Consider the following 23,753-nt stretch of genomic DNA (forward strand, 5'->3'; position numbering starts at 1 on the left):
ACAACTGATTTTTAGCTCTGATTGACCATTTAAAACAACAAAGAGGCTTCTAATGAAGCCTATTTAGCTCTATTCTTTGAACAGGGGGGAGGAACAGGTCAAACCAGACTGGAGATTCCTAGGGAGAGTCCACACACCTCCTGCCAGGGACATCTGTCCCCACCCATCTTACTTTCACAGGGCTCTGGCATTTGAGCCCCTGGCTTAACAAGGTCCTTTCAGCTGAAAGTGACCCCCCTCACTTGGGACAGGTTAAGCACAGTCCTGCTTCCCTGTATTCCTACAATAATTATAACATTTTGGTAACAGCATTTCACTACTTCTGCATTCAGTACTAAGGTGATTTGTACCCAACACCAGCCAAAATTGATTACTTTGACACCGCTCTAGATGCTGAATATCTAAGCAGAGCAGGAGCAAACTGTATTTACATAAACACACACACAAAGTCTCTCCCCCTCCCAGCTAGCTGTCAGGGGAGCACTCATTCAGACCCTGCTTAGACATATGTAACCATTTGTTTCCAATACCCGTACTCACTATCTCCAGGCTTCCATAATTAACTTACTCTTGATTTCACTATAAATATCTCAGTTCTGTGATATTAAACAAGACGCTGATCTTGAGCTGAATCATACAAGCCGGTGTGTGCTATTCCTTTGGGAACAACGGACTTGGTAATTTGGTGTGTAGCCAGTGACAAGGGCTGGATATCACAGAGAAATGCTTCAAAGGGATTCTGGAACTGGATGCAGCTATTACCTTGCAAGGCAAAGTAAAGGATGGGATTGCCCAGAGGAGAGTGCTTGAGTGGCAATCAGGCTGGTAAAGAGCTGACACCCAACCAAGCACAACCAAGATTCCCTCTTGCTGGTGGCAAGGCGAATCACAGTGCTGGTACCCTGCAAACAGTCACAGCTGGGGACAACGGAAGAAAGGAGGTGTGCCTGGTGGAAGACTGGGCGAAAGACTGTAAAGCAGCCAGACCTCAGCAAGGAAGAAGCTGTGCTCCCCCAGCGAGAGACTGAGAGGAAAGAGACATTTTAAATTATTGTATGCTCATAAAGTAGCCCCCAAAAGGGGTGCTATTAAATAACTCAAGCATTGGTCATGTATTGCGGAGTCAGCAGAGAATGGAAACTGAGGACAGGTGCTGCAGAACTACCCGAGACCAGTAGGGCGTGCTGCATATCCACAGTTGGGTTGAACACTGAAGCTATATTTTATGTGCCCTAACATAACTTTAAACTGAGATTCGATGTCTTTCTAAAATTCATGATAACTCAGTCAGGAGTCATGGGTTTGCTGTAGAAATCACTGGGTGAAATAATACGGCATGTGTTATGCAGGAGGTCAGACTAGGTGATTCTAATAGTCCCTTCTGGCCTTAATCTGTGAAACAATGGATGTTCTTCTTATCTGTATAAACAACCAATCTATTTTTTTCATGACCTCAATGATACCTTGTGGCAATGAGTTCCACAGGTCAGTTATGCATGGTGGCTCAAACCCTGCCCCTTGATTATTACTCACTATTTCCATACAACTGCTATGGAGGATACTCTCCTAATCCCACAGAAAAATACTTTAGTTGCTGTTGGATAACTGACATATAGAAAAATCCACCAAATATATACAAAATGAGTCATCTTGTGGTTCCTATTACAGAATATGCTATATCTGTTACTTTTCTTTGAATGCAACATGCAGGATATCCATTATGCACTGATCTTCCCTTTTATCAGTATTCTTTATGATCACTTGCTGTTTCTCCTTTATCCTGAGCAGTGGTGCTGAGTTTTGCTATGACATTAGTCAGATTTCAACTAGTCATTTAGGGGTAATTAGTCTGTGGATAATTTGAAGGCTGATTAATTTTTTTGTTACCTGTGATTACAAAGAGATACTCTTAAATATTACTTTCACTCCAACCAGTTGTCTCTTGTCGAGAAAAATTTAGATACATGTTCTTGTAATTGAATGTAACCATTGACTCACATATAATCCAGTTGACAAATGGCCCTAATGCTCCATCTCTTCGTGGTAAATGGCACCAATGAACAATGGTGAAAGTGCACACTGCACTCTGTAACAAACCTTGTCAGTTCAATTAATTATGGTTTGTTGCCTAGCTGAGTATGTGCAAGCAGCACACAGTGCCCTTTGACTTGTTAAATATGTAATAATAGGTCAACAAGATGCACTGGCTGCTTCAATCCTTTGGATCTTGACAGAAGACACAGTCGGGCTTCTGATTTGCTTGTGGTTCAATCTGAATGGTGACTGAGTGGAAGGTGTAAGTGTCAAAGAGAACTTGAGTAACTTCCTTCAGGATCTGGTGATTGTCCACTGTGTCTTCTGTAGATGGTGAACAAAAATTATCACATTGCAGAAATGTAATACTTCTAAGAAACATGAGTGACTGCTGAAACTATTTGCAAACATTTGGGGTGATTTACTTCTGTTTCCAAGTTACAGTTTAATAACTATATTGCAACTATCTGTTCAGTCTTGCTCAGCAAGCTTGTACCCTTTGTTGTTGTAGCTGATCAAAAATTTCCAATTTTTTTAACAATAATGTTCTACAAAAATATTGGGAGGAAGTTGTTGCTTTTATTTGTTTTTTTAACAAAAATTACTCCATTTGTTTTAATAAGCACCAGATACAGACAAACAGTTGTATCCCAATCAGGAGAAATTGACTTTACTAGGCTTCAGATGAATTATTATTTTTCTGTTTACAGATATTTACTGACCTGTGACAACAACGTGAGCGGATAGAATAATTTGATTCATTGTTAGAGACCAGAGATGAAGGTTGTGGATAGACTCCACTTTGTTGACTGCTAGAATTCTCTCTCTCACTGCATCATAATTAAATCCCTTGGGTGTTCCTGTAGAGGAGGAAATATGCCTTTTGATTAAATAAGAACTATATTCAATTAAAGAACACACAGAGAGACCCCTGAATCTTTACTGAATTAGGTTTGGGTTTTCTTATAAAAACAACATGTGCCATAGTGTACAGCTCTATTTTTCTGTTTACTGTGAAGTTAAATTCTGTCCCCAGTTACACCCCAGTGAATTACTGTGTAACTCAATGGAGCAATTAAATGCAAATAGATTTTAGAGTTAGGCTTATGAAAGTCTGCTTTTATTTATGGGAGTAGGCGGTTTATTAATATTCCATTAATCTGCTTTGACATCTTCAGGGGTATTTATACCATAGTATCTGAGCACCTCACAAGCATTGGTGGCTTTTTATCTTCAATAACCCTGTGAGGTAGGGAAGTATTATCCCCATTTTACAGATAAGAAGATACAGAACGGATTAAGTGACATGCCCAAGGTCACACAGGAAATCTGAGATTAGATTGAACCCAAATTTCCTAAATCCCACTCAAGTACCCTCTTCACTAGACCACTCTTCTTGTCTAACATGAAGGTCAAAGCTTACTTTTGGGTCAGAGTGCAGGAGTGAGGACAATTCTATTGGAATTAGATGTGGGTCTGAACTTCAGAGTCCAAACCAGAACCCAAACTTCCCCAGAGCCAAGTGTTTTTGATTCCAGGGCTCTGAATAGGGTTTATATGATTCTCCACTTGATCCTCTATCTCTGTTGCATCTAACCTGCTCTGTAAACTGCAAAGAATTATTTTAGGTACTATGTCATAAGACTATGTCAGACCAATGGTTCATCTAGCCCAGTATCCTGTCATCTGACACTGGCCAGTGCCAGATGCTTCAGAGGGAATGAACAGACCAGCTCAATTATCCAGTGATCCATCCCCTGTCCTCCAGTCCTCATTTCTGGCAGTCAGAGGTTTAGGGACACCCAGAACATGGGGTTGCGTCTCTGACCATCTTGGCTAATAGCTATTGATGGATGTTATCGAACTGAATTTATCTAATTGTTTTTGGAACCCAGTTATACTTTTGGGCTTCATAACATCCTCCAGCAATGAGTTCCACAGGTTGATTGTATGTTGTATGAACAGATACTTCCTTATATTTGTTTTAAACCTGCTGTCTATTAATTTCATTGAGAACTATCCAGGATGACTCCAAGACCTTTCTTGAGTGGTAACAGCTGTGGCCTAGTATTGGGCCAAGAAGTACTGGGGGTTGCAGAGGGCAGTCCATGGGTAGGCCAAGGCAGCAGGTCCAAACCCAACCTTGCCTGTGATGAGTGCCCTATACTGCAGTCTGCCCCAGGGAGTGGGGGCTAGTTGGTGACTGGCAGTGGCCTTATTCTGAGGCGAGGTAGGGATAGTGGGTGGGGGTTCCCCAGGGAGGGGAGACCCTAAGACTGTGGGGTTACTGCCAGGGGGCAGCACCCCAGGTAAAAGGGCACTGGGGTCCAGGGAGGGACATGGGGGCCAGAATGCACAAGGCGGATCACCAGCCTGCAGAGGGCGCTCCGGAGGCTGGACAGAGCTAATTCCCGGAGAAACCAGCAGGAGGCGCCGCAGGGGTGAATCCGCCTCTCTACAAGTAGTCTATCTGTTCTTTCTGAGTGTTTGATTTCTGTTGTTGTTGTTGTTTTCAACTTTCCACACAGAAATCTCTTTCTTATAAGGGCTCAAAAAGGGAGTGATAGGTGGACTAGCCTATTCGCTCATTATTTTGTCCACCAATTAGCACTAATATCTGATATATCAAATTTTGGCTCATTAACTTCCAGCTCCACCTCTCTTGTTTTTAACAAGTATAATTTCAACACAGTCCTTGAATCATAACAATTTAGTCTTTTTGTTTAGACTAATCCAATTATTCTGTCTCCCTTTCATTCCTTTCCCCCATCAACACTTGTTGTTATAGTTTATTTTAACACTTTGGAACATTTACATAAGTTTTACTGTTGAGCTCACAATTCAGGCAAATTTGTAGGCTCCATTGTCAAAAAAGAGCCCATCATTTTGTATGTAAAGTTGGGATTATTTTTCCAATGTGCATTACTTTGCACTTGACACTGAATTTCATCTGTCATTTTGTTGCCCAGTCACCCAGTGAGATCCTTTTGTAACTCACTATTGGATTTGGACTTAACTCTCAAGTAATTTTTTTACTGCTTTCCATTGAGAAAACTGACGATTTATTCCTACTCTGTTTCCTATCTTTTGAACAGTTACTGGTCCATGACAGGACCTTCCCTCTTTTCCCAGGGCTGCCTGCTTTACTTAAGAGTCTTTGGTGAGGAACATTGTCAAAGGCTTTCTGAAAGTCAAGTACACTATATCAATTATACCACCCTTGTCCACAGGCTTGCTGACACCCTTTATAAAAGCTGTGTCATCATGTATAATAATGATATGGCCAATTCAACTCAGTTGTGCCTTTCTTACAATAGCTCTAATGCCAGTTATTTGTGATTACACAAGAACCTCAGTGTCTCGTGTTTTGTTCTGTCAGTTTATCACAAGAATACTACACTGTAGGGAGCACAGACTCAGCACAGTATGGTGCTGAGAGGAAAGGTCTTCATGAGAGCTAATCACAAACTCTCTGAAGGAATTGTTTCCTGTGGGGAGAATGCAGATTTGTTGGAATAGTAACGTTCCACAGAGACTGTTCAATTTCAATGAAGGTCCAATGGAATGCAGGCAGTGGTCTGATGGAACCCTATCTGCCAGCTGGCCAACCCAGTTCCTCAGCAGTCCACCTGGCCGGCTGATGGGAAGCCAAGAACCCAGAAACCCTGGGAGCACCAGCTCAGGGGTGACAATCCCAGGGCTTCCTGGCTCCCCTTCAGCCCACCAGGCTGAGCAGACCCAAAGGAACTATTATCCTCAGGGGTTCACCTAAGATAGTCGAAGAGTAACTCAGAACAGTACGCAGCAAAGTATCATCGGTCTGAATGGTCTGGGGAAAAAGCAGTCCATCGGCTGGCACATCTGTATTGCGTTGATCAGGATGTGAGTAAGAACAATGGGCCAAATTTATTCCCAGTGGAACCCACTGACTTGAGTGGAATTAACCTCCAAAGAATTTAGCCCAAAGTTCTTAGCAGAAATACATGAGATGGAATGGGTTAAACAGAGGTTAAGACTTGCCTAATGTCACATACTGAGAGCGCAGCAGAGCCAGAAATGAAACCCAAAGTTCTAACTCCCAGGCCTTTCTGATAACCAACAGACCAGGCGTCCTCCACTTTCATTACCTAATGTAAGAGAGATGACCTGCCAGGTGCAGTATTCTGGCTAGACACATTTGACACTTTAGGCACCTAAATCCCCAAATCTGGCCCCACTCAGTTGCTACTGAAGCCTGTAGGCACCTAAACTCAGTTGGCACCCACGTTTTCGCAGTATCATTTCCTTAGGCGCCTATGTTTCTGCCTATGTGCATGTGCACTGCAGCCTCACTCTAGATATTTGGACGCCTAAGCCTTAGAGGAATCAGAGAAAGATAGGTGTTGCTCCACCTAACTCACCTGTGGGGCCTAATCTGGTATGTGTGCTCAGAGCTCGCCTGCCATATCACGCCTCTCGAGGTGAGCTCACACAAAATGGAGGAGGAGCTCCCCCTTCATAACATAACCTTTAGTACAGTGGTTGGGGTACTCACCTGGGATGTGGGAGATCCTTTGCCTGAGAGGGAGATGGGATTTGAACAGGGCTTTGCCATCTCTCAGGTGAGTGCACTAACTGCTGGGTTGTGGGATATTCTGATGTGGGCCTCCCTCACCCACTCCTGTAGAAGCTGTTCCACTGTGGGTTGATAATTTTAAAAAGCATTGGGGCAGGGGGACTGAATAATGGGTCTCCCATGCAGGGCCAGCTCCAGCGTTTTTGCCGCCCCAAGCGGCAGGGGGAAAAAAAAGCCATGATCGGCGGCACTTCGGCGGCAGCTCTACCGCCGCCGATTCATTCTTTGGCGGCAATTTGGCGGCAGGTCCTTCCGTCCGAGAGAGACTGAGGGGTCTGCCACCGAATTTCAGCCGAAGAGCTGGATGTGCCGCCCCAAGCACCTGCTTGCTGCGCTGGTGCCTGGAGCTGGCCCTGCTCCCGTGCAAATGTCCTAACCATCTAGGGTGACCAGACAGCAAATATGAAAAATTGGGGGTGGAGGCTAATAGGAGCCTACATAAGAAAAAGACCCAAAAATCGGGACTGTCCCTATAAAACCAGGCTACAGAATCAGTTTCTTGTCCATGCTCTCTGGCCCATTGATTCTTTCACTATTTATTCACCTTAACCCCTGGGCGGGAGGTCCTTTTCTTTCCCCTTGCAAAAAATGGCATGGGTGCCTAACCCCAAGAGAAGGTTTGCAGCTAAGTATCCCAGAGGGAGGCGCCTTCCTCCAGCCTGGATTTAGGCACCAAATTCACTGAGAGTGGGGATTAAGACATACCCTTGCTTTGGCATCTCCCATTGGCTAGTTTAGGCAGGCACCTATCTCCTTCCATTCATTATATAGGGAGCCTAGGCACTGAATTCAGGCTTTGTAAAACCCACTGATTTTCTAGGAGCCTAAAATTTAGGCTTTGCAATTACCATGCCTACATTTTTGTGACTCTCACTCTAGATTTCTGCCCCATGACAGGTGAACACAGAGGCAACCTCTGGGAAAGTTTTATAATGACTATACTGATAAACTTCTTTACTGAAACAAAAACGTATACAAAAAGGAAGAGCCAATAAAGACACATGAAGCAATAGGCTATGCAGAGAGTCAGGTTGGTTAAACCACAGCAAGCCAAAAAGCTACGTAACGGTTCCTCATCCCTTTAAGGCCTATATCTTCTGTAATTGAGGCAATAGCTGCGTCATATCGCTTAGCCCCCAGAAAGCAAAAACTTGTACACCTTTACCCCAATATAACGCTGTCCTCGGGAGCCAAAAAAGCTTACTGCATTATAGGTGAAACTGCGTTATATCGAATTTGCTTTGATCTGCCGGAGTGCGCAGCCCTGCCCCCCTCCCCCTCCCCACCCCCCGGAGCGCTGCTTTACCACATTATATGCGAATACGTGTTATATCGGGTCACGTTATATCGGGCTAGAGGTGTATCTGTGACTGCTACTCTGACTTTCAGCCTTGGCAAATCAAACATCAGGCCCTCAGCTGACACATCTAGGCAGTCTCATTACCTTAATGAAAAGGTGCTCAGAACTGTCCATTTTACCTTGAACTCTAACCTGACTTTGAAAGCTGCTTGGGTTTGCTCTTTCAGATCAATGTAACCAAAACCTTAGCAGTGTTTTATACCTCTGCTGCTTGATAAAATGTCAAACCTGCAGCACAATTTTTATGATTTATTTTTGGCACAAGCTTGATTCATGATTGGAAATAATGGAAATATGAAATCCATGATTCATAATGGAAATACACAATGTACAAAACAAAGAATTCACAAATGCCATAGGGGTTATGGGAAGCAATGGCATGCATGTGAAAAACAGAGTTGTAGGCGTATCAGAGGGGTAGCCGTGTTAGTCTGAATCTGTAAAAAGCAACAGAGGGTTCTGTGGCACCTTTAAGACTAACAGAAGTATTGGGAGCATAAGCTTTCGTGGGTAAGAACCTCACTTCTTCTGATGGCATCTGAAGAAGTGAGGTTCTTACCCACGAAAGCTTATGCTCCCAATACTTCTGTTAGTCTTAAAGGTGCCACAGGACCCAGAGTTGTAGGAATTCATCATGGTTTCACTAACAAAACAGCAACACACAGATTCTTGGAGAAGATTCAATGGAAATCTGGAATATACATAACTCTGTCATTATATTATCTAAAATAGTTCTAACTAGAATTATGATCAGCATATGCTTAGAATTATGAAAATACTGAAAATGACATCAGGGCACTGCTATGTTTTGACAAGCTACTGTTTGTTATTTAGCTTGTGGTGGATATTATGCTGCTGTGTTAATAAAGGGCAAGGTCCAGCTATGATGGTATGCTTTAAGGAGGCACAGTGCAAGGGATTTTGGATCACAAAAGAACTAGAAGCACGCTAAGGGAGTTATGCAAGATCAGATGAAGTGTTAAAGCATTTCTGTGTTTCTGACTGCAGCTGCCGATGGTAGCCCACATCTGATTATATATGTTACCCTAAGAATTATACTAGCATCAAAATATTCTAGTCCTGAAAGCTAGAGGCCAAATTATGTTCTCCAATATGTTCACATAACTCCCACTGCAGAATTGTATGTAAATATCTGAGAAACTGAAGAGGGTCACATGAAGAACAGAATTTGGCAAATTATTTTCTAGGTATTTTCACAGACATGCTTTTTCCTTTGCTGGAGTATAATATACCATCTAGTATCCAATTGAAGTGCTCTAACTGTTTATTTTAAAATACTTTGAGTTCAATTAAGATTTTTCTTGTACAACATCTAATACACTAAGGGTCCTGACTTTTTTTTTGAAAAAAATCGATGTCCATTTGCACTTCTAATTTGCGTGCAGTTGCCATGAATGCATGTACTGATTGGCTATTTGAGCACCCAGATGGCCAGTTAATGTGTAAATGGCTATTTTGAACATGTGTATACCCAATTTCTGCACACAACTGTAGTAACTTCCTGCAAGATTATAATTTAGAGTGATTTTTCAAAGAGTCAGGCATACAATTTCAACAACTAACATTTTTGAGATTTCTACACAATGTACATGTAGAACGAATGTATTTCTTCCATGAAGAGTGGTGAAGATTTTCTTAAATAATAAATTCCTATAGTTAGTCTCCTAAATTCATATTTAGGCACCTGGCTGAAATCAATGAGAGACATTCTCTGTCCAACACTTCTGAAGATCAGGGCAGGTACTTAGGGGACAAAACACAGATTTAAGAGCCTAACTTGAGGCACCCATTTTTAACCCCCTGGCCAGTGTTGGTAAGTATTCTATAGAGAGACAGAGAGAACAGAATAATATTGATTCCAGAAATAGCTACTGTACATACAGAAGTTCTTACCTTCCATCAATACAAGTAAAATGTCCCTTAAAATGGTGATGGTTGTTGCCAGCACAAAGATAGAGAACACAAATGTGCAGACTGGGTCAGCTATTTTGTATTCTGGCTAAAAAAATATAAGCACATCACTTGATTAAATCCATCACTTTCCGTTTCTGGCTGACGTTTTTAACGAGCTAATCAAAAACCAATATAATCCATTTATCTAACACAGTTACCATTGCTGATATTCTTGACCAGTACAGTCCCAGTACAGCCAAGTTAACAGACAATTTTCTGATTGCATTATTCTTTAAGACTTCAAGCCACTAAAGATAAAGGAGAGAGACACATAACAATAGATTCCATATGGCTTAAACCCCGAGGAAAAAATTGTTGTGTTCTCAACAACCATTTTATTCCCAGAAATGAACATAACTGTCCATGACTAAATTACAATATATATCATTAAGACAGAGAAAATATGTACATAGCATCTAATGATGGTGTTATGAAAATAACTGCATCATTAATTGCTATGAAGGTGAGTAAACCCAGTAAAACTGACCTTAAAGAATATTATAAGTGCACTAATTAGCACACTAATGCTCTGAAATAGATCTCCAATGGCATGTACAAAAGCTGCCCTCACACTGGCATTGGCCAAAGCTGGCTTCTGTTGAAGAGCTGATATATGTTCAGTGGCTTGTCCTCTGTGACTATGTCCAGGCCCTGTCTGGTGCAGAGTCAGACTTAATCTGAAAGAGATACAATGCTGCAAATATCAGTGAGATCATACTGTCTAAGAACAACAACAAACACCTCAGTATCGCACTCCTTAAAGCAAAAGATAAGCAATAGCAAGCATATGTGTAAATATATGTAGATATTGTCCACTCCAGGAAATCTCAAAATGATTAAGTATTTTATATACAAAAAAAGACAACTTACATGACATTGGCCACCACTGCACAACCAGAAGTAATGAGCATCACTGTAGCTTCAATCTCATAATTTGGTTGCAGCAGTCTCATGCTCGCTAAATATGTCAACACGCCAGTCACCACCCAAATGATTAGCAGCGACATCAAAGCACCCAGAATTTCTAGGGGTTAAAACAATTGGATTTTAGGGGCATTTTAAATAAAATGCAAGGAATTGGCTAATGGATTAGCACTAACACTTCCCCATTAGAAAGCCGTTCTTATGTGTTTGCAGATCCTAATATTCAAATCATGTTGGGATCAAATAAATCTGGTTTCCCCAGGGTTGACGTTTGTTGCAGACTTATGGGCATGGTTTGGGAATGATGGATTCATACATGTTCCCATGGGCTGGCAGAGTGTTTGCTGGTTCACGAAACAGGAAGGTGACATGCACCTTGGGATTTGTGCCCAATTGTGCCTAAGAAAACACCATGTGAAACTGAAATGCATTGTAGAATTGAAGCCTCAAGATGTCTGCAGATATCCAAATGGAGCACACAATTGCACAAATGTTTAGTAGACTGTACATGAATGCAAGTCCTGTTTCTGTACAATGGTGAGTGCCTAGGGCAGGGCGAGACAGTGGGGAAGGAAGAGGGATGGGATAGGGCAGGGGGAAGGGATGGGGATGACTAAGTGCCAGCTCCTTACTTCTGGGTGTCCATGCCAGAGGTGTCCAGAGAAATGGGGGGGCATGCGTTCCCCCCCCCCACTAGCTACAGCTACGTGTCGCCTCTGGGGAGGATAAGCATGCTCCAGGCTGCAGCGTGCCCAGAACTGCCTGCAGCAGACAGCGCCTGCCTGCCTGTTCATTGGCTTGTGCTCTGTGACCATGTCCAGACCCCTGCTGGCCATATCCAGACCTGGAGCTCTCAGCCAAAACAGGAGGCTGCCCTGTAAGGCCCATCTCTGGGGGGGAGAACTGGTGTGGGGGGCAAATTTGCCCTGTGGGTAGCTTCCCAGCTATGGTTCCCCATGGCTCAATGGTTGGGATACAGGTTGGTGTATATATTGCATGGATGCAGCTCACACTTAGAGCTGCATATACCCACAATGGTAAATAGGTTGAGAACCACTGGTCTAATAACTTTGGCTGTAACGTTCTCCAGTATTATATTCTTTTCTTCTTTGAGGTTCCAGGACTTGCTGTTTTCCAGTTTCTGATGTAACCTGGGAGCTTTGAGAACATTAATAGATTAGCCTCACAAACCCACAGACCTGTGCCTGATCTCAGAATACTTTCCTGAGTACATGCTATGATGAATTGCCTTTTCTATTTCACATGGTCATATGACAGTACATTTGGTACCTGCTCTGTGCCATCCAAAAGTTAACCTTTTAGTGGAAGGTTTAGTTGATAACCACAGTGAGCAAAGGCTAATCAGGAAACTTGTCAAGTCAACCAAGATGTGTGCTGCATCAGTTATCACAGCAAGACTTCCTGAAATTTGTCCACCTGTGTAAAACAAATACATGCATATAATAGGACATGTATCCAAGACCTTATTTGTTATAAAACTAAAGAAAACTTCATTTACAATGATAATGTATGGCATAACTTTAAACTCTTTACAGACTAGAAGATGTTTTTATCCCATTCATGCAGTCAAATATTCCTAGTCCTGAAAAAAGTTGCATCTTAGTTTTACTAAAGCATCCAGTGGCTGGTAAATCTTAAACATGTTGTAACTCATTAGAAATGTGGTTTAATTGCTATTTTAAAGTGGGAGAACAATTACAGTCTCAAACATCCTGAATTACAATCCCATTATACCCCTAATCTCTCCTCACAAATCACTGACATTTTTGTCAACACAATATGACCCCAATCAAACTAAGCAACACTCATGACACAAAAATGGGTAAAGATGGCTTTGTTTGTTTCCTGACCCCGGGATGGGTGGTTCTCTGGCATAATTTAGAGCAAGGGTGGGCAAACTTTTTGGCCCAAGGGCCACATCTGGGTGGGGAAATTGTATGCAGGACCATGAACGTAGGGCTGGGGCAGGGGGCTAGGGTGCAGGAGGGAATGCGGGGTGTGGGAGGGGGTGCGGTGTGCAGGAAGGTGCTCAGGGCAAGGGGTTGGGCCGTAGGAGGGATGCGGAGTGCAGGAGTGAGCTCAGGGCAGGGGGTTGGGGTGCAGGAGGGGGTCCAGAGTGCAGTGGGGCTCAGGGCAGGGGTGCAGGGAGGAGTGCGGGGTGTGGCAGGGGTTAGAGGGCAGGGGGCAGGCGGGGTTGAGCGTGTGGGCTCCGGCCTGGTGCTACTTACCTGGAGTGGCTCTGGGGTGGCAGTGGTGCACAGTGAGGCTGAGGCAGGCTCCCTGCCTGCCCTGGCCCTGCGCCACTCCCGGAAGTGGCCAGCACTACGTCCCTGCAGCCCCTGGAGGACAGGGGGGCACAGGGCTCCGTGTGCTGCCCTCACCTGCGGGTACCTCCCCCAAAGCTCCCATTGGCCGCGGTTCCCCGTTCCTGGGTGGCAATCCCGCGGGCCGGATCCAAAGCCCTGACAGGCTGTAGTTTGCCCACTCTTGATTTAGAGCAACCTAAATGGTCCCGTTATTGTGGGGAACTTTCCTGGCTTATGCACTATCCCGGTGAAGTGAGCTACCGAAAGGATCTGAGTCCTCACTCCCACTTCCTTTACCAGAAGCCTGTCTGACCTCAAGGGCTCCCCTTCCACTCTGTGTGGCAGAGTCCTCATAACCCCAACAAGGCTGGGCCCAGGATTCCTAGGGGGCTCAACCCCCAACCTTGTCATTGTCGCTTAGGGCAGGGGCTAGGGTGATCCCACTCCAGGGTGCTCTCTGCACTGGATGCTTCCCTGATCCTAATCGTTAAATACAGTTCAAAGCAAATACAATTTATTAAGCAGCAATCCATTTTAAAAAATAAGGAAAAAATGGGAAAGGTTAAAGGAAAACACATCGCCCCGCTCTGTGGCACAGAGGCACCACAACCAGCGCCTCTGGAATGTCAGGGAAGTTCAGTCTGTTCCTCACAAGTCCCAGGCCTCCTTCTCAGGCCTTGGCTGTGCTGCAGGATGCTGCGGGTTGGACACTTGCTCTGGCAGTGACCACACACTCTCGGCTCTAGGTGGCAGGACCCTTCTTCCCTGTGTCGTCTCTGCCCCGTCGGAGTTATGATCCCCCTCCAAGTCTGGCCTGCAGGGCCCCTTGGCTGGGGGTGTCTCCCTGTGCTGGGCCCACTGCCTAGGGTCCCCCTCGCTCTCCCCTGCTGCTCACCGCACCTGGCTCCGGACTGCTCCAGTGCCAGCTCCAGCTCCACTCTGTCTCAGCTCCAGCTGCTGCTCTGCCTTCAGCTCCCTGGGCTGCTTCTCTGGCCCTTCTGGCTCTGGTTGTTACAGCTCTGCCCCCAGGACAGGTCTGCTCTGTGGGCTGCTTCTGTGACTCTGCTCCCAGCACTGACTTGCTTCCTGGGCTGCTTTTCTGGCCCCTCTGGCTGGCACAGTTCGGCTGGCACAGCTCTGCTCCCCAGCTCAGCTCGGGCCCCTGCTTTCTCCTTAGCTCGGCCCCACTCTGTCTGACCCAGGTAATTCCAGCTCAGGACCCCCTGGCCTCCTGATTGGCCTGCTCACCCTTCAATCAGGCTGACCTGGAGCATTGGCCTCTCTCCATTGTCCCTGGGGATTGTCAGGCTCAGAGTCCTGATTTCCCATCGACCCCTCCCCTTTCTTTTGGTACTGGGAGCTAGCCAACCAAAACACCCCCACTGGGTTTTAGTAAGGGGACAAGAGTCCCCTTACCTAAAGACAGTGAACAACAGTAAATGGGATTTAAGGAAGAATCCAATAGAAAGATAGTATGTTCTGTGCCCTATTTACGTGATATACAGTATAGTATTTTGGGTAGGGGAAGGGAGCGTTACATTTGCCATATTAAACTTATCATTTTTTATATATAGGACATGCTTTAAGCTAGTCACACTATGGACTATAGGCTGATCTAAATTATGCCAGAGAAACTAAAGGTTGCTGTAAATTACACCAGCTGCCAATGGTCACATGGGGCCAATATGGCAACCAGGGATCACGGAGAAGGAACCATTATGTCAGCTCTGAAACTGATGTCTTAGTGGCATAGAGCTGTGTGTGGCATAAAACACAGTGGGGTGGCCATAGTGCTGCTAAGACTCAGTGCCTATTACTTCAGTCACATCACACTTTTTTTTAACTCTTTCTGAATCAACTGATTAATTCAGCCATGCCCAACTCACCTATTGATCTTAACCACACCCTGATATGAATACCAGTAAAAATTCTGGAAAACATTACAAAAAGCAACATACCACTTTCAGACCTTATGAGGAAATCTGATCCCTAAGTATATCTCCTAATTGTCTGTGGATCTCTTTATACCCAGAAAGTGGCAGATAGCGGTTCAAATTCCTCTCCACGTGGCAGGTGAATCTTGTTGATCTGAATGCATGGCCAAAATTTCAAGTGCTATGTGGCTCGACAACATAGTTACTGTTCAGAAAATAGCTTGCTCCACAGGTGGTGCTAGACTTAAGTCTCTGTTGCCCTGCAGGCGTGGCTAGGTTAGACTGATACAAAGTGATACGTTTCATCTGGCAAACAGTGTTTTCTCCAACAAGATCCTTCCCAAATAATTATACTGTAAGTCACACATATAGGACAGAGAACATTCTTCTATTCCTTATAAGTGCCATTTACTGCTGCCTATAGGTTACTTCCCAAAATGGAGCACCATGGATTCATTGCAGTGAAATGAAAAAACAACAGACCAGACATTATCCAAAATGTGAGGGGGCTCTGCAGGGCCAAGAAGGCTAACAGCATTTTGGGCTGTATAAGTAGGGGCATTGCCAGCAGATTGAGGGACATGATCATTCCCCTCTATTCGACATTGGTGAGGCCTCATCTGGAGTACTGTGTCCAGTTTTGGGACAAGAAGGATGTGGAAAATTTGGAAAGAGTCCAATGGAAGGCAACAAAAATGATTAGGGGGATGGAGCACATGACTCATGAGGAGAGGCTGAGGAAACTGGGATTGTTTAGTCTGCAGAAGAGAAAAATGAGCGGGGATTTGATAGCTGCTTTCAACTACCTGAAAGGGGGTTCCAAAGAGGATGGATCTAGACTGTTCTCAATGGTACCAGATGACAGAACAAGGAGTAATGGTCTCAAGTTGCAGTGGGGGAGGTTTAGGTTGTATATTAGGAAAAACTTTTTCACTAGGAGGGAGGTGAAGCACTGGAATGGGTTACCTAGTGAGGCTGATATTCTATGATTCTATGACAGCTGGCCCGCAAATAGATTTTTCCATCTGGCAAAAACACCAAAAAAGAGGGGTGGTGTGTGTGTATTTTTTTTTTTTTTTTTAAGAAACAGAACAATCCTGAATAGGAACAAGAAGCCAGAATCTGAAGTTTGCCACAAAACAAAATTCCACAAAAAACAAAGCAAAAAAACCCCACATTCCTTTCAGTCAATCAAAATATTTTGATTTGATAAAACCAGAATGAAATGTTTTGAATCTGACTATTTATTTTTAGATAAAGTAAATTTCAAAATGAAACTTTTCCATGTCGAGATGTTTCAATATTTTCAAAATGTTTTTCCATTTTTTCCCCTAAACAACATTTTGTCAAATGGATATTACTGCACAAAAAATTAGGTGTAATCTAAACAGCATTTTCTGACCAAAAACTGTTATGATGAAAATATTTGATCAGTTTTACTCTGCAGCATTTTGATGTATGTATAAGGCTGAAGCAAAAAGCATGTAACACACCAACTTTTCAGTTGTGATACATCACCTACAGCTGTACTATAGATATTTTCTAGGTAGATATCTATTTAACACAGTGATATACAACATGTTGCAACCATAAGAAGCTGGAATACGAGATGTTTTTCTCTTAACTTGGCATAAAGACCACAAAATGCTGCAACATCCGTTTACATTTTGGATACTTTACTTCCATTCTGTTGTGTTTTTTTCATACAGAATTACAAGATGCCCACTCTGCTCAGCTTGAAATTCTGAAAGATGATCCAAAGGACTATTGGACATATTGCCCAAGTTGATGCTTCCCCCAAATAATTCCTAGAACATAACTTTTAGAAAAACATCCAATCTTGATTTTAAAATTGTCAGTGATGGAGAATCTATCATGACCCTTGGTAAATTGTTCCGATTGTTAATTACTCTCATTCTTAAAAATATATGCCTTGTTTCCATTTTAAATTTGTTTAGCTACAACTTCAAGCCATTGGATTATGTTAATACCTTTCTCTGCTAGATTGAAGAGCCCATTTGAAATATATGTTCTACGTTGTCCTGGGGGTATACCTGCCTTGCACTGGACAAGTTAACCCCATATTGTGGGCTGAGGAAGCCACACCCTGTCACCACTGCTGGGCATGCTCCGGCTGAAGCCTCAGTATAAAAGCAGCCCAGCTCAGTCTAGGCTGATCACTAAGGGGAAAGGACACACATTGCAGTCTCACTCTCAGGAGTGGTGGAGCCCCAAACCATGAAGGCCAGGTGCATTGAGACCCAGGCAGATAGCTGGCTGCCCATGGAAGCCAAAGAGTGGATGGAGTCATCGGGAGCTTCACCAGCTGATGACCCTAGAAGACTGGTGGACAACTGCACGGGAAAACAGGGTAGGAAGTAGCCCAGGGGAATTAGACTTTTTCCGGTTGTAGAACTGGGGCAAAGTCAGCATGTTTCGGATGGATCCCTGCTGACCTAGTGGTGAATACAGTCACTGCTGACAGGGCCCTCCTCCTACCCTGGCTGCAGCCCACTTCCCCCCGGCCACTAGGCCATGCAGCCCTTCATAGGAGGGCTGCCATATTGACTCCAGCCACTGGGCCATGCAGCTTTGCAAAGGAGGGCCACCGTATTGACTCTGACTACTGGGCCATCTTACTGACTCTAGACATTAGGCCATACTGCCCAGAGGCTAAGGGCAGTTTCTTGGATTCAGATGTGGGGCTGTAACATCCCTTCCCTCTCCCCCTGCCCCGTGACACCCATTTCTTATAGACTACTTATAGACTGCAATCAAGTCACCCCTTAACCATCTCTTTGTTAGATTCAAGGGACTCAATCTATTTAGCTTATCACTATAATGCATGTTTTCTAATCCTTTAATCATTCTTCTGGCTCTTCTCTGAACTCTCTCCAGTTTATCAACACCCTTCTTGAATTGTGGGCACCAGAACTGGACACAGTATTTTAGCAGCAGTCACTCCAGTGCCAAATGCCGAGGTAAAATAACCTCTCTATTACTACTCAAGATTCCCCTGTTTATGCATCCCAGGATCACATTAGTGATCTTTTGGTGACAGCATCACATTGGGAGCTCCTGTTCAGCTGATTGTCCACTATGATCCCCAAATCTTTTTCAGAGCCATGGCTTCCCAGAATAGACAACCCAGTTCCAGTTTCTCTGTCCCCTCCCCCCGCAGAACCTGGCCAGATGCCCATACCCCTGGGTCCAGCAGCCCCTAGTGGCGACCAGCAGTTTTGCAGCCCATTACTGTGGGGGAAAAGAAAATTCTGCACAGAACATTAATTTCTGTGCAAACTCTGCATTGTGCAGTGGTGCAGAATTCCCTCAGGAGTAATCCTCATTTCAGCTGCTTATCTCAGCTTTGCCTACAGGAGTATTTTGCCCTTTAAAAGGGGATGGGAGGATAAAATGTTCTCTACTTTCAAGAGTAAGGCTTGTATTATAGCTATAAGGTTTATTTCTTTGTAGCAATATTCCCAACAAATGGCTTTGTGACTGATTATTACTCACAGTGGTTGTTTATTGCTTTGTATACTACAAAGCAATAGAAATTGTCAGTCACTCAATGGTCAATCATCTAGCACATGCTGTCTAGCCTAATGATTAAAAAAATTAAATATATGGTTCATAATTGCAATAATCCCCATAGACTGTCTGTAACTGCAGTTAATAACTGGTTTGTCAGAGTTTAATGGTCTGAAACAAAATGGTTTTCAAGCCTGTTACTTAGCTGTCACTGCAAAAATCTGAATGATTCATTAAGCAAAAAGAAACATTTTGTTAACATATCATCTGTCCTTCCAATTATCCTCTAGCAATGCTGTATTCACCAAATTTAAGCCTGCTGATTACATAGCTTTGTTAATAAAACATTACTTCTGTCACTGGAAATTACTGTATGGAGATAAATAGCATGCACCAAATTTCACCCAGTGAAATTCACCTGACCCACAAGCAATTTATGCAGGGAAATTGTGTGTGTGGGGAGGTGATGAAGTTGGGGAGGAAAATTCTCCCTCTAATGGACAACAAAGGTAGAAGACAGCAGTGCAGTCTCTCACTGACCACAGCTCCAGCTAGTAGTGTAGTCAGAGGTAAACAGAGTTACCAACTTCTCACTTGGGGAATATAGAGTGTGGTTTCGGTTAGTTTACATATTTTTTTTTAACCACTAAACCATTGGCTTCAGCCTATAGGCAAGAGGGCTAGAGAAGCAGACAAGCTCTGTACTTGCATGGGGTTTAAGGGGTACTAGGTCTACATAAGCATGGATCCCATAGTCCCTCCCTGGCTGTCCTCTACAATACTATGTGGGGCTGGTGTGGAAAAATCCCTTTCAGGTGCACAGGTCTCCCTCCATGCTTCCTCACGCTACCACAAGACAAGGCTGATGTAGCATGTATGGTGTTGTGCCAAACTACACGCTACATCTCTCATGCACAACACCACATCTCCAAAATCTCTCACTGACATAGGAGATGAAGCTTTCCCAGGATTTAGAAAAAATATTTGCATCCATTGCTGTGAGGTACATCTATATGGTATGGAGAAAGATAGGGGATTTGTTTTACAGGAGAAAATTCAAAGCAGAATCATAAAACTATTTAAGAGCTGGAAGGACAGATTTCTGAGCAAAGATTTAAGGAAATAAATATATATATAACTTCACTAAACAAACAGCTAAATAGAAGGAGGTGAAGGAAGGATGAAAACATAACTACCCACAAGTATCAATGGAGTACAAATATCAAGGAGGGAGAGGCATTGTTTAGAGTGATTCCAGGGGCTATAAGTGCTATGGGAAAGAGCAAAGGAAAAGTTAGGCTGATTATCAGGAGACAGGTCCTAGGAACAAGGCCTCCTAGACTGTGGAATAATTTACTGCCAGCTGGATCCATTTTAGAGCTGGTTGGAACATTTTTGACAAAATGAAACTTTGCCAAAAAATGCTGTTTCGTCAAAACTGAAATGTTGGGTGGAGAGATACCAGTTTAGACAATGTCTTCACTGAAGAGGGAGAGAGATCAACTCTCCCACTCTATAGCCTGGTGGTTAGGGCTAGTGGGAGGTGGGAGACCCAGGTTCAACTCTCTGCTTTGCCTGATTCGGAGTAATCTGGCTCTCCCGCATGCCAGACCCGTGCTCTAGCAACCAGGCAATACACATGCCCCTTACCAAATTGAACAGCTTAGGTTGAAATGTCCATATTCAGATCGAAATCTAACTCCATTTTCATGAAAACCTTCAAATGGGTTTGTTTCATTTCCAATGCAGAACAAAAACAACATTTAAAAACTTTCAAAAGTTTTCACAAAATGGAATTGTTGTCCTCTGGCCACCTCCAATCCACTCCAATGATTGGGACCTAGTGTTGCAGCAGTTGCTTTTTGCCTACAGGGTTGTACCACATCCCAGTTTGGGGTTTTCACCATTTGAACTTGTGTATGGCTGCGAGGTTAAGGGCCATTACAATTGGTGAAGCAGCAATGGGTGGGGTTTACGCCTTCTCCAGGAACTAACATTCTGGACTTTGTAAACAACCTACAAAACACCCTCCGAAACTCTTCAGCCCTTGCTAAAGAAAATCTAAAAGATGCTCAGGAAGAGCAAAAGGCCTGTGATAAACATGCCAGAGAACATTCCTTCAAAGTAGGGGACCAGGTCATGGTCTTGAAGGCGCTCCAGGCCCATAAGATGGAAGCATTGTGGGACGGGCCATTTACGGTCCAAGAGCGTCTGGGAACTGTTAACTATCTCATAGCCTCAAACATAAAGCACTCCAATTCTCCAAAGACAAACCAACAGTCAAATCTGAAGCTTTTAAATCCACCATGATGTAACTCCATTGACTTCAATGGAAAGACACAGATGATGAATATGACCCTGGAATTTACTCAAAATGCTTTAAGACTGTTGTATTACACTCATTTTATATCAGATCCTACTGATGGGTGACCCTCAAATGTTTGCAGACCTGCCAGACTTGGATAAACATATCAAATCTCTGAATCTTATCTAAAGTTAATAAGGTCTGGAAATAGGAAAGGAGGCTGTCTCGTAAGAATTCCAGAGCTTCCTAATTTGAACCAGGCTTAAGTTGTCAGGCCAGTCTATTATATGGATTATTCCCTCCATTCCGGATCCAGCCTTAATCCTTAAATGACAGTCACACAAAAGTTTTGAGAAATTCACTAAAAAAGTTTACAGTTTTTTTTTTAATTGGAAAAGATTGGGATTAGTTATTTTATCCCAGCTGGTTCGCCCCTCTGTAATGAAGATCACAATAAGTGGAGAGAGAGTGACAGCAAAAGGATTCAAACATCACTGACCTTGAGAACAATATGAAATTTCCTTGATGGCAAAACACAGAGCTGTACTCACCTATAATTTCAGCAGTCATGAAGATGAGACAAATTATTGATGCTGCATAGAGCTTCCGCTTAGCTTGACATTGTTCTATTTTTCTGCTCTCATAGGCCATTGAGTGGCTATGGCAGTGGTAAAGTGGATTATCTTCAGCATCCTCTGATTCCTCCTGGCATTCTTCTTTGTTTAAATTATTCTGCTGCAGTCCCATCCTAGGAGATTGGAAGAACCAGAAGATTTCAAAGCTATTTCTATTCAGGAGTACACTCCTGAAATCCCACACCTCTGTGCCTAATCACTGAAGTCAAAAGCCCCATTGAACCTCAGTTGGACTACTCAAATGAGAGGTTTACTCACATGACTAAGGGTATGCGTGGATCTTCAGTTTGTTCTTATGCCCCGCTTCAGTGCTCTTTTCATTACACACCTAAGTTAGTCATGCACAGTGCAGCCTTCCTAAGATGTGCACATTATGAGCTGAGCAGAAACAAAACAAAAAGCTCCATGCAAATGTACAGCATGACTTGCAGAAAGTCAGAACTCAGGCAAATCCAAATCAAATTCAATGGAACATTTAAAGGCACTTCTCGACAAGGGCTAGTTCCATAGAAAATTTCAATGTTCTACTCCCAGCAATTTATTATTTTAGAAGGGGCCACAATTCCTTTTTTTATAATTGAAAAACTTCACTTATCCCACCCTCCTCATACTCAAAAATGGCTGAACTGTTTCTCAAACCTTCCATGTGTGCACACCCAAAAAAATCCAGCTTCAGGCAGAGACTAAGCATGGAAATTGCCAGCCCAAAAGATGAAAAAGCATGAGTCGCTATAAGCAGGGGATGCATGGTAGCCTGGTCCCCATCTATGCTACTCAAGTGGCATAAAAGGAGCAAACATTGAGCAGAACTTGCTGCTAGAGAATCCCCCCAATATACGATGGCTTCCTAGTAAATTTAGAGCTGCCAGAACACCTCAATCCTGTCCCCTCTCAAAATCTCCAACATAGGGGATACCAGGGGATGGAAGGAAAGGGGTATGGTTAGGGTCCACTGTACTGCAGCTGTCCTCAGCTGCTGAATGGCCCCTGTGGCCCTTGTGCCAAGCATATTCTAGAGCAACCCTGAGACTGCTCTAATTTATGGTAGGGGCCAGGTGGCTCCAAGATGGTTTTGTAAGTGCCTTTGTTCTCTACTCCTTTATTCCTACACTGAGCAAAGGTTGGATGGAATAGACACTGGCCCAAGGGGGTTAGAATAGAATCCACTATGTAACTTCAACTACAGTATTTACTGCTGCAGCAGCTGCTTCTGGTGTAATAAATTCAACAATAAAACTCCCCTGCCATACTTCCTGAATTGCTATTGTAGGAGTGCAGTATGATAACCAACTATTTCTTCCCAATGCTACATATATAAAGTTTATAAAATCATTCGCTCTACCCATCTACAGTCTATGAATGTTGATGTGCCACATTACCGTCTTGGAATGTAATGTAATGAAAGTCTTGAAATGCAATGAACTGCCCTATTGTTTGGAGTCTGAAATTAGCTCAGAGATGTGATGCAGACCTGGGTTTAACGGCAGTCTGGTAATAACAGATTGTTTTCACATTCCCTGCACTGAAGGATTTGTCACTGGGATTAATATGTGTCTTGTAGATTGAGTTAAAGGGCCCCTAACTTCAGGAGGTACATAGATCTTCCTGACTTTATACAGCTTTTCATGTGCTGTTTATGAAACAGTAAGCCTGCTGTTCAGGACAAAAACCCTGAAACTAATTGTACTCATCATATGGATTATTTGATCAAATAACTTTTCCAGTAACAAGTGATCAAGGCAGAGGGACAGATTCTTTGCCCTGGTTCTTCCCCCTTTGTGTTGGCTGAGTGGTGCACAGGGGCTGGAAACTGGCCATACCTACCCAAGAGAGAACTTCTCAGTGGGAGGAAATCAACTGGTGTAAACCGAGTGGAACCTATGCTCACTGCCTGCCTACCATAGTGGGCAGGTCAGGGTGTGAAGTGAAACGGGAAAGCAGTGCATAGTATAGCACAGTTCTTTCAAGTCACAGCTGGCATCTGGTCCCCTAGGGAACAAACTAGCTGTAAGTTACTGCAGCCCCTAGGCTGCCCTATCTTACATCAGGGCTGGGATACCTTGAAAGTTAAGGAGCTGTAACACTGACAACTTCCCCCTCCGCTGCCTTCACCA

The 23,753-nt window shown here is 43.6% G+C and overlaps 1 protein-coding gene across 1 annotated transcript in view; it reads right to left on the bottom strand.

Moving 5' to 3' along the window:
* Positions 1–2,212: 2,212 nt before the first annotated feature.
* SLC30A8 (solute carrier family 30 member 8) overlaps positions 2,213–23,753 on the bottom strand; it is a 29,561-nt gene continuing 8,020 nt past the window's right edge. The window contains exons 2-8 of the mRNA XM_054019850.1: positions 21,556–21,752; positions 12,198–12,344; positions 10,854–11,007; positions 10,471–10,660; positions 9,924–10,029; positions 2,757–2,894; positions 2,213–2,358 (exon numbers count right to left, since the gene is read on the bottom strand). Of these exons, the coding sequence (XP_053875825.1) occupies positions 2,213–2,358; positions 2,757–2,894; positions 9,924–10,029; positions 10,471–10,660; positions 10,854–11,007; positions 12,198–12,344; positions 21,556–21,752 (1,078 nt within the window). The remainder of the gene's footprint in view (positions 2,359–2,756; positions 2,895–9,923; positions 10,030–10,470; positions 10,661–10,853; positions 11,008–12,197; positions 12,345–21,555; positions 21,753–23,753) is intronic.

The sequence above is a fragment of the Malaclemys terrapin genome, chromosome 2 (assembly GCF_027887155.1).
Source record: "Malaclemys terrapin pileata isolate rMalTer1 chromosome 2, rMalTer1.hap1, whole genome shotgun sequence".
Classification (NCBI taxonomy): Eukaryota; Metazoa; Chordata; order Testudines; family Emydidae; genus Malaclemys; species Malaclemys terrapin.